This window comes from Vigna unguiculata, chromosome 3 (genome assembly GCF_004118075.2).
Source record: "Vigna unguiculata cultivar IT97K-499-35 chromosome 3, ASM411807v1, whole genome shotgun sequence".
Taxonomy (NCBI): domain Eukaryota; kingdom Viridiplantae; phylum Streptophyta; class Magnoliopsida; order Fabales; family Fabaceae; genus Vigna; species Vigna unguiculata.
Window position 1 is genome coordinate 21,553,121 of NC_040281.1, and position 12,169 is coordinate 21,565,289.

Consider the following 12,169-nt stretch of genomic DNA (forward strand, 5'->3'; position numbering starts at 1 on the left):
TTAGTTCCTCCAAAATTTTCATGAAATATAATATGAAAAAATCAGTCTGATTTAATAAAACCAAAGATGATGAATGAGTTGCCTCTTCACATCTCAATATTGTTTGGGAATCAGCACCAAACAAATATGGTTTACTTAAGGCAAATTACTAATTGCATTTTCGTTGCTATTTACTTAATTACTTAATTTTGGAGGCATGGTTGTAACTACTTGTATTTTTCTTTTTTTTATGGAACTAGTTGTAAATTTGTTAACATTACAAAAGTGAAGTTCGCTTTCGTATCACCCTTCATCTAAATCTGGGATTTTTCTTTTCAGTTCCAATTGCAACATTTTCTCTCTCTCTCTCTCTCTCTCTCTCTCTCTCTCTCACTTTTCTCTTTTCACTCTCTCCAAATCCATACATACACAGTAAAAGGAGGAACAACAAATGGGGGCTTACCGAGCCGATGACGATTATGATTACTTGTTCAAGGTGGTTCTGATCGGCGACTCCGGCGTCGGCAAATCGAACCTTCTTACTCGCTTCACGCGAAACGAGTTCAGCCTTGAATCCAAGTCCACCATTGGCGTTGAGTTCGCCACCAGAAGCATTCGCGTCGATGACAAGGTTGTCAAGGCTCAGATTTGGGACACTGCTGGCCAAGAAAGGTAACAGGAAAACGCTATTTTATTCTCTTTATCCCTATCTTAATTATTTTTATCACCATCCTCTTTATTTATATGTGGGTGTGTGAATCGATGTTTGTGATTTGATTTTTGCATTTTGGGCAAGTGGTATGAAAATGAGAATGCATGCTTTATGTGGTCGTTTGAGGTTTTACGTTATTGTTTTTTTCATGCACCCTTTTTGTGTTGACGATGTAATTAGATTGAGGATGTAGTAAAATTGGAAACATTTATCATGCTTTTGTGGTTTTTTTTAACGGAAGTCGTTGTATTGGATGTCTTCTTATGTTATTATTATAAGTGCGCCTTTTTCTTTCTAATGAAACGTAAAATCGTGGCATTTTTGCTTTGAGCTTATTGGTGAAATGAGCTGGATTGTTTTATTTGTCAGTTGTTACTTTCGGTGAGCTTTAAGGTTGAGTTTGTTGTGCTAACATTATCATGTTGTGGTTTTCATTCTCGTAGCTTCTTTAAAAAGATGGAGTTGCTGGTTACTTTGTAGGAGATATTTTTTCTGAGTAATGAAAGAATTATGAATATAATAGTGTATTGTATACCACGATGGTTACCAATGTGTGTAGTTGTTAATGACAAGATAGTGAGAAAGAAAGTTGATATGATATGTTTCTGACTAACTGATTAGGGTTATGCGGGGAATTGGATGGTGGGCAGCTTTTGATGAATTTTAATTGGTTTCTACTAATGAAACATGAATTTGGAGGAAATGTTATAAGTTGGTATTTCAGATTGGTAACTAAAGTCAGGTTCAATCTATTTTCGATTTTAATAGAATTGTTGTATATTATGTTATGTTTAGCTAGCACATCAGTTGGTGCCAATCTCAACATGAATCCATTTTGGTTTCATTTGAACGTGTCTGTTTTTCTAAACTGTTGTGCATCCAGAAACCATTCATAATTTCCAAATTGTCGTTTTGGATTTTTTTTGTTGTTGTTTCGAAATGGCAGAAGAGAATATGTTCCCTTCTGTTGTTCTTTGCGAAACAAAGTTGGAACTCAGGCTTCTTTTGTAACTTCATCTCAGTCTATCTTAGCTACCAGTTATTTGTGGAACTGGCTATTCTTTGTTTGCTCCTAAAGTAAATTACATATATAATAAATGTATTTATAGGTTGAAGGCATGAGAAAGTGTGGGAAAGAAAATTAAAACGTGTGACATGTCACTGCTAAGATGTGAAGATTTTCTTCCCTACTATTTAAGATTAATATGTTAACATGCTAATGTTATGGTTATAGCTGTTGATAATACCGGTAATTATGTTGGGGAATTATATTAACCAACGAATGATGAAAGAAATTAAAACAACTGGACCAGTGTTATTATGATGAAAGCTTGAAGTTTTTGGTAATATGATGGCTGAACAGAAATTCAATGCTGTAGTTTGATAGTAAACTAGTTACCTGAACAATTATAGTCGCAACAGAAGTAGCCATTGAGAAGCTCCTCCAATTGGTTCCCTTCTAATGAAACATTAATTTGGTTGGAAACTGTAGGCGGGACTTGAGGCCTGTTTGAGTTTCTTCTCACTTTTTGGTTTTATAAGTTCTTCTATTTTCATCTTGTTTAGCCCCTCCACCAACTCCACACACTGCAAATCTTGTTTTCAAACTGTAAGCAGTTTTGGAATATAAAAATCAAATCATATAGTAGTCAACCACACACAATGATGTTGCTGGCAAATATGTGGGCTTGCATCTACTCCTCTATTTGCGTCATAGCTGGACCTGCTCTTCAACCTGTGAGGCAAAATGGTTGGGTGAAGAGGTGTGGTGGCTGTGGGATAAAGAAGCTAGTTTTTTTCTTTTTTTATTTCCGGTTAGTGGAAGTGAGGGCTGATGGAGAAACTGGAAAGACGCTATGTTTTTTGGGTGAGCTCTTTTCTATACTGCTTCAGCACAACTGGGTTGAAAATCACATGACACTTTTCTAACAAACTGCTATCTTTCTAAGGACACTGATCCTAGTTGTCTAGTCCTGGAGACAAAAAATATAAGCAGAGAGATAACCATCATGCTTGAAGAAGGATAATTTAAAAGGAGTTTCTCATAAAGTTTTAGATATGATGAAATTGAAAGATCTAAAGCTAGTCTTCCTTTCTGGGTGAACTACGTTGATCATGCATCATCATTTAGCTTCCTAATTAGGCTGCACTACAATCAATTGCCAGAATATTGTGCGTGTTACTTTATGAAAACGTGTTTAAATGTAAGCAAGCTAGTAGTGTTTATACTCATGTCGGTTGGGAAATTCTAACAAGAATTATCTGTAGTAACATCATCTAATTCTAGTTTCCATGTAAATAATGATCTACCGATTTTTGTATTTATAAACCGATTTAGTTCTTTTTTCTGTATACTGAAGGTACCGAGCAATTACAAGTGCGTATTATCGTGGAGCTGTTGGTGCTTTACTAGTCTATGATGTTACGCGTCATGTTACTTTTGAAAATGTGGAGAGATGGCTGAAAGAGCTGAGAGATCACACAGATGCCAACATTGTGGTGATGCTTGTAGGGAACAAAGCAGACCTGCGTCATCTGCGTGCAGTTTCCACCGAGGATGCTACAAGTTTCGCCCAGCGAGAGAGGACTTTTTTTATGGAAACATCTGCCCTCGAATCGTTGAACGTTGAAAGTGCCTTTACGGAAGTGCTGACCCAGATCTATCATGTTGTAAGCAAGAAGGCCCTTGAGATTGGAGACGATCCAGCAGCTTTACCGAAAGGGCAGACGATTAGTGTTGGTTCCCGTGATGATGTATCAGCTGTGAAGCAAGGTGGATGTTGTTCTGCTTGAGTGTGTAGTAAAAGTCAGTCTCTGTATTTTTACTTTAAAACACATGCCTTGTTTATACCATGTAGAGATTCACCTCACAACATGAATATGATTGTTTAAAAAGCATCAAACAGTTTCTGCTATGGTTTGTAGAGAATTATGTTCAATGTTAGCCAGCTATTTTTTTAGGAAACAAGCACATTCGTTTTGGCAGCTTTCCCATTTTTGTGCATTTTAAGATATTTAGTTATTTAATGTCCAATTTATCAGTGTCTTCGTTCCTTTCTAATCTTATCACTTCTATTTGTTCTAACTGCATTTGTGAAGCAGATGATATATCAGGTTCTTTCCTCAGCTTTTCTCTTCCTTTCATAGTGAACTATTGCAAACTTGAATATTTTGTTTTCTCCTCCTTTTGGAGCATATTAGCAACTTGATATCGTTATAGTAATTTTTAAAACTGTAATTTAGGAAAAGATTAGATTTTGTTCCTAGGAGCAGTTCCAGGAAGCGATACTTTTTATAAAGAAACAACCAGCAAATAGGCTCTCTTTAGAGCACACCAGGGAGAATTTGAATAAGCATCCACAACAACTACGTGAACGTATAGGATTAGAAGAGAAAAATTGCATGGGTTATAGAGTTATGTTACTTGCATACACCTTTCACTTGTTCAAGTTTTTATTATTTTCTCTTCACCAGTTTAATTGAAGAAATTTCAGAGATGTCATTTACATGTTACGTGTGTGTATATGCAACATTACTCACTCGTATTAATCTGTGCCTATCAGCATTAACAAATGTCCCAAGCATAAAGCCTTTACAAACTACTGTTCATTAGTGGAGTATAATCATAACTCATTTTTTTAACTCACATCCTCTTTGAGCTAATCGCACCAACTCAGATGTGAAGATTCCTACTCGGAAGCACGACTTCATCAACAGATCGAACCTCCAAATATGACTTTATTTTTATTAAAAGATCGTGCCACACAACACAACTTTGTCTTCTATTAAGTGTACATGTAGAAGTCATGCATGCATATACGATTTCAGGTTTATTATACTTTTAACATTTAAAGAGAAGACATGCATAGTCTAAATCTAGAGTTGATATTTCTTTTTTTATTGAAAATGAAATGAGTTTTACTAGAAAAGTGCATTGATATCTACAGGTGAAAAAGGTGATTTGCCTTTCAAGCCGAGTTGTGTTTTTGAAGATTGACCACTGAGTTTGATGAAGAAAACGATGGAAGATCCACTTTGATAAAAGTTCATCTTGTTAATTTTAAGAGGCAAGGTGTTTAAGTTACTGTATGATTAAGAAAGTGTAATGAAGATTTTCACTAGACATTAAGATAACTAAGTTATTTAGATATGAATGTTCACTTTAAAAAACTCAAGGGAAAAACTGATAAAATGGATTCAATATAACCAAAAGAAAGAACACAAAATAACAAAGACAACATAAATTGAAAAAACATAAAATGAACAAAAGAACATAAAGGTAAAAGAAAAAAAAGAAGATAGAAAGACAAGATGGGGAAGAGCAAAAAAGATGGTCATGCCACTTGGGGTACTAAGCCAACCAAAATAAGTGGTAGTGCTGCCAGTTGAACCTTGGTTCAAGATAAGAATTAGAAGCTCAAGAACTTTCAAGAAGAGACTCTCTCAACTCCTTGTAGAAATGGTTGAACGTATACTCTAAAAATATTCACCCCCTACAAATGATGGAAACACTCTCTTAAATAGGAAAAAAGTGGTTTCTTAGTAATTATAAAGAAAGTTAACATCCTAGAAACTAGGGCAACCAAAATATGAGATACTCTCCAAATCTTTATGTGACCCATATAATCTTCAAAAGGTGTTTTTCAAAAAGGTGTTTTTCTCTCTCCCCATGCATATGCAATCCAAAATCTTTGGTGTGCCTCATCAAATCTTTAAAAATGTGCGTTTCTCTTTCTTCATGCAAATGTAGTCCTCCATGTAGTGTCCCTTTTTTCAAGATGTTCTCTTTTCCACTCCAAGGGTATCCTTTTAGCAAAAGTAGGGGCGCGGTGAGTACACACCCTTGGTTAGGCCTTTCTCAAAATTAGGAGACTAGCAAACCTACAAAATACACAAACAAAGTTAGAAACTAACAATAAAGAGAAATGGTAAATAAACTCAAAGGTGAGGAAGAGGTATCCCTTTTAGTTAATGATCCTCTTAGAAAGAGCCTTTTTAACCTCATGAGGAGTCATGAACTCATCATCCTCCTCCTTTTGGAGAGAATGCAACCACACATTTGCAACACCTATATGAAAAGGAGAAAGGTCACCAATATTAAAAGTAGGACTCATGTTATATCTTGGAGGTAACTCTAACTCGTAGGAATTGTTATTGATCATTCTCACAACTTGGAAGGGGCTATCTCCTCTTGAGTAGGGAACTGATAAGTGTCAAAAATGGGTAATTTTCATATGAAATGTTGGCACTTCTGTTTGTAATTTGTGTTTATATCATGATTGATTCTCCCTAAATCTAGAAAAGAATGAGTTTCAATCACATGCTTCCAAGTTTTGACTTAAAGAAATCATTTGATCCCTATTTTGTGTAATTTTTAGGTAAATTATACTAGAAGGAGGAAAGAACACAAGAAGAGTGAAAGGAAAAATGAAGAAACAGAAAAGAAACTATGCAGGGTTGCTCAAACCAAAGCAATCTCACCCAAGCGAGAGCTTAGGCCGCCAATCTCGCCTAAGCGAGAGCTTGTGCAGTGGAGATCATCTTTTGCCGCCATTCTCGCCCAAGCAATATTTGATGCTGCCAATCTCGCCTAAGCGAGAGTTCGTGAAGGGGCCTCTACAGTTATGTGATTCTCGCTCAAGCTAGAATTGGGTCGCCTAAGCGAGACCCTTTCTTCATGCTGAAGTACTCTATCTCGCCCAAGCGAGATTCAGTAGCCCAAGCGAGAGTTCGTGCTGTATATATATTGTGGAAGTTCAGAACTACATATCAGTTGGGGAATTTGGAGAAGAACCGCATCCTTGTTGCAGAGCTGCAACCACGAGCAAACACAATCATATTTTCTTCTTATTCTTTAGTTCTTAGGATTTGATAGCTACCATGAGTGGCTAATTTTCCTCTGTGGGATTGAATGTAATCTACTCGAACTTGGATGTAATCTAGTGATATTTATGTATAGCATTTTTGTTTTTACTCAATATTAGTATTATTGTTCTATTCTTAATGCTTAGTTCTATTTGATCAATAAATGTTTTGATTTTGATTTTTATATCTGACTGGAAAGTATTTCTGAAAATTTGATTTGAACAATGATACTTGATATACTGTGATGCTAGGAATAGATCTCAATATATCAATTGCTTTTAACACTCAATCGTAATGCTGGATAGTTTGCTGAATATGTGAGGAATCAATATTCAGGGAACTAATCTTATGAATTTTATACGCGAGGGATCGGTATAAATGATTTTTGAGTGTGCATCAATATTGGTATTTTCAGATGTTATGTATTATATTCACCCAGATTACAGACAAGGGAGATAGATGAAATCCAATCCCAGTTTCTTTTACTGAATTTTTATAAACTTTTCCGCTTTTACTGTATTATGTTTATGCAAATTAGTTTAACTACCAATGATCCATCATATTAAAACTTCTGTATATACATATATGCCGATCGAGATAATTATTTATTTTAACAGAATCTATTCCTCGTGGGTTCGACACTCTACTTAAAAATCATTATACTACAGTTGACTTTTGGTACGCTTGCCAAGAGACCAACAAGTATTTTTGGCGTCGTTGCCGGGGAACGGTGTTCTTTTGAAATTTTTAGTTATCTCATCTAGCTTTGTGTATAGTTTCTTAATTAGATAGTTTATTCAATTCTCTCTTTTGTATGGCTCCTAGTTTCAGGTTTTTAGTGATCATAAAAGCCTGAAATATCTGTTTGATCAGAAGGAGTTGAATTTGAGACAACGGCGCTGGATGGAATATCTCAAGGATTACGATTTCAAGTTGCTTTACCATCCTGGTAAAGCTAATGTTGTTGCGGACGCCTTGAGTCGGAAAAGGATGCATATCTCAGCCATGATGGTGAAGGAGTTGGAGTTGATTGAGAAGCTTAGGGATATGAACCTGGGTATACAGTTGAGTGAGGATTCCATCAGATGTAGTGTTCTTACACTAACTAGTGATGTATTGGAGACCATCTGTGATTAGCAAACGAATGATGCTGAGTTACAATAGTTTGTGAGCTGGATAGGGACTGAGAAAGGAAAGGATTACAAGATGGGGTCCGATGGTATCTTACGGTTCAGAGATAGAGTCTGTGTGCAAAGAAATTGGAGATTGAGGAAACAGATCATGGAAGAAGGGCATAAAAGTCGTCTTAGCATACACCCAGGTATGACTAAGATGTATCAGGATCTGAAACAGTCCTTCTGGTGGAATGGGATGAAAACTGATATTGTCGACTTTGTAGCATCGTGCCTGGTATGCCAAAAGGCTAAGATTGAACATCAACGACCAGGGGGTACGTTAGAGCCGTTGGACATTCCTCAGTGGAAATGGGATAGTATTGCCATGGACTTCGTAACTCATTTGTCGAGGTCTGCTAAAGGGCACGACTCAATCTGGGTAATAGTGGACAGGTTGAGAAAGTGTGCCCATTTCCTTGCCATTAATCAGAAGTGGTCATTGGATAAATTGGTTGAGTTGTATGTGTGTGAAGTGGTCAGGTTGCATGGTGTGCCTGCTAGCATAGTATCAGACAGAGACCCGAGATTCATATATCAGTTTTTGCAGTCTTTACAGGCAGCGTTGGGGACCTAGTTGAGGATGAGTTCTGCATACCATCCACAGACCGATGGGCAGTCAGAGCGTACGATCCAGTTCTTGGAGAATCTCTTAAGGGCTTGTGTGCTGGATCATATGGGAAGTTGGAGTGAGATGCTTCCATTGGTGGAATTCACGTACACCAATAGCTATCACTCCAGTATTGGTATGGCTCCTTATGAGGCATTGTATGGGCGACGGTGTAGAACACCGTTGTGTTGGAATCAGGATGGAGAGTCGTTGGTGTTGGGTCCCAAGTTTCTATAGTAAACTTCTAAGAAGGTTAGGGCGATTCAGGAGAGAATGAGGGCTACTCAGAGTAGACAGAAGTCATACGCAGATAAGAGGAGACGACCTCTAGAGTTCGAGGCTGGGGATCATGTATTCCTCAGAGTGACACCGACAACAGGTATTGGGAGGGTCATCAAATCAAGGAAGTTAACTCCGAAATTTGTTGGGCCTTATCAGATTTTGAGAAGAATTGGCGTGACAACTTATGAGATCGCTCTGCCGCCACATTTGGCGAATCTGCACAATGTGTTTCATGTCTCTCAGTTGAGGAAATACATAGCAGATCCATCTCACGTACTAGAGTCAGACGATATCAAGATCAGGGAGGATTTGACTGTGAACACTGGACCGGTGCAGATTCTAGACTCGTAAGTGAAAAAGTTGCGAGGAAAGGACAGTCCTTAAGTCCACAACCCACATTACTTTATACTTTTTATTTCTACTATCCGACCACCCCCCAAGTCGTGTTATTCGTGTTCTACATCGTCTAAGGATTACTTCAAGGTGACTTGCTGCCATACCTATCGGCCACAATCGATAGAGCACGTGCGGGAAAACATGCTACGGATCATACACCGCAACGCCAGGTAGAGTTCCCATATACGAACATAGTCCATATCGTCCCAAGACTACCAAACTCGTCAGCCAACAACTAAGGAGGGCAATCTATCTGGACCCATCCGTACTGGCCACAACCAGCACACTCACACCGGCAACACTCGTCAACCCGAGCCACAACTCAAGGGTTTCTCGTGTTCATCCACCATCCCGAGCCACAACTCAAGAGATGCTATTCCGAGCCACAACTCAAAGAATACCACGTGCTTAACCCCTATCCCGAGCCACAACTCAAGGGATACGTTCCGAGCCACAACTCAAGGAACACCAGCAACCCCACCTTTAAAGCACCACTAGACGCCTTGTAGATCACAAATACAAAATCAAAGTTTCAAAGCTGCAGCAGTACTATTCGCCTGGCGGGGGACACGTGCCGCCAGGCGCTGCCAGCTTCCAGACCACCTGGCGGGGGACACGTACCGCCAAGCGCCTCAAAACTTGTAAAGTCTACAACCACCGCTTGGTGGGACCGTTCACATTGCCAGGCGGACGCTGCTCCAGAAGCCACTGTTCTTGTCGCTATTGCCTGGCGGGTATTTTCCCCTCTGCCAGGCGCCACTAATTTGCAGCCCCCTCTGTTTAACACTATCGCCTGGCGGTTCTCACATTACCGCCAGGCGCTATGACAGTATTTTCAAAACAACCATTATGTTCTGGTTCAGGGACCATTTACAATGTCTATACCCCATTTCCCCTTATTCAGAGTCTCTCTAATTGGTAATCTTTGCTACCTATAATGTCTCCAGTCCAAGTAATATCAGAATTGTATTTCACGCTTTAATTGTAACCATGAAGATAGTTCCAACACTCACAATCATCCTGTCATGAATAGTTTCCCTATTATCCCATTAGTGGCAGCACTACCACCAGATTTCACAACCTTGTTACTCACTTGCTCTACATTCCTTAGATTTCCAATTGGCGAAGTTAATCTATCCAACCATTTAAGCTATTATTTAGACTTAAAGGTAACCCAAATCAACATCATACCCTTCTGTTTTAACCCAGTCATACCACTCTTAAAATCATCAGATTCTACTTCATCCTAGAGTCCTCAACTTATTTTATTTATCAATCCCCACCATTACTAATACCGCCACACTCATGACAAAATTACTTTCACCTATAATCATCAAACATGTAATATAACCCTAGTTTTTTCCAAAAAAATCCCAAAACCTCAAACTTTCCGCAGCCATACACACCCAAGGTTCTGCGACAGCGCCTGGCGGCAGATCCTGTGCCGCCAAGCGGTTCATGAAGTTTTGGCAATTTTCCAGAATTCCCGCACCAATGACTCCATCCAATCCCCGCTTTTCTGACCCAATCTGATTCACTACCCAATGGATGCACTCAGGTATTCATAATCTGGGTCTATTTCCTCAGGTTCATAACACACCATCTCAACAACACTTACTCATTAACACATGACGAATCGAAATGATCCTACACCATCGCCCCTAGTATATATATATATATATATATATATATATATATATATATATAGATAGATATGGCACTGTTCCATTCAATTTAACCATCCATCCCGTGGAATTCAAGGACTAAACCACATCAAATCTTTCTCCTATGAGTAACCCCAGTTTTTTTTTTCCTTATCAAAACGACCCCTGGTACCCTGACATCGTCAAATCCGAACCAAAAGGGGTCTGCATCGCTTGGCGGTTCGATAGTCACCGCTAGGTCCTTCATAAAACCTAGAAAAAACCGAGTATCGCCATGTGTCGCCTAGCAGCCAAGGAAGGTGCCGCCAGGCGGTTCCTTTTCAGGAACCCACAACAGGTAAGGAAATGCATGTGTCGCCTGGCGCTATGAACAGCCCGCCAGGCGGTTTCTGGAAATTTTCCAGAATTGCGAGAATGCACAAACAGCAAAGGTTCAAGGATACAACTATATACATTTTGCATACCAGTCATGATTAACATAAAATTTAGCACGAGTAAACTCCCCTAACCTAGAATTCCTTTGCTTAAATTGACTTGTTTGAGATACTCCAACGATCACCACGTCTCCCCCTTCTTGGTGTGCTCACTCAACTTCACTAGAACCTCACTTAATCCTCACTACTCTCTCTGATTCTCGTGCCCTAACTCAGGTTACTATTTCAGCTTGCCAAAACCTTCCCTATGACCACTTTTACCCCTTTTAAACTTGGCTTTTAGTAGAGTTTAATTACCCAAAACGAAAATTTACTTATTGGTACTGTTAATTACCTTTTAATTGACCTTTATGATCTATTTTTCAGCTACCCAAAGCTGCCTCTCAACTATCTAGGGTTTTTCCCAACCTTTCATATTCAATTCAAAGCCAAAAATGCTAAAAATAAATTTTTTAGTTTGATTCTCCAAGGATTGAACCCATAACCATGCACTTACCAAATCAATATCACACCATCATGCCAATACATGTTTCATGCTTAACAATTCCAATTGAGACATCATATCATACCAGAACATGATTTCATAGATTAAATAATAAAACAATAGCACAAAAGTTAGCATACATAAGACTCGAACCCAAGTCCTCTCACACATTTAAGTACTCTCAACCACTTGAGCTAGTACTTTTCCACATCATACCAACCATAATTTAATGTCATAATTATTTCCCCTCCCGCATTTATTAATTAATTAATTATTTAATTAATTAAATCCTACGGGTCTTACAAGTATGATGAGAGGAGGATTGAAAATATTCCTGAACTGTGGTATTTTGATGGTGAACGGAGTGCCTTGGTAAGGTGTGATGATTAGCATTGTTAGAGGAATGAAAGAGAGTACCTAAATGTGTTTAGATTGGGTACAGGAGCTATACGTGGGAAGGTATAGGGCTGGAAACTAACAAACTCTGAAGAAACAAGAGTGCAATCTATCCTAGAGTATTCTAGAATTGCAAAACCAACCAATTTGAGTGCCAAAACCAGTAGTAGGGAGT

General features: G+C 38.5%; 1 protein-coding gene across 1 annotated transcript; it reads left to right on the forward strand.

Annotated features, from left to right (window-relative positions):
• The first annotated feature begins 265 nt into the window (after positions 1–265).
• LOC114179952 (ras-related protein RABA1f-like) lies at positions 266–3,695 on the forward strand. Its single transcript, XM_028066470.1, has 2 exons — positions 266–651; positions 3,052–3,695. The coding sequence occupies exons 1-2, from the start codon at positions 431–433 to the stop codon at positions 3,482–3,484; spliced, it is 654 nt and encodes a 217-aa protein (XP_027922271.1). The 5' UTR covers positions 266–430; the 3' UTR covers positions 3,485–3,695.
• Positions 3,696–12,169: the final 8,474 nt, after the last annotated feature.

Coding starts and splice junctions, on each gene's coding strand:
- LOC114179952 (XM_028066470.1), top strand. CDS start 431: ATGGGGGCTTACCGAGCCGATGACGATTATGATTACTTGTTCAAGGTG. Junction 652..3,051: donor GACACTGCTGGCCAAGAAAG/GTAACAGGAAAA, acceptor TGTATACTGAAG/GTACCGAGCAATTACAAGTG.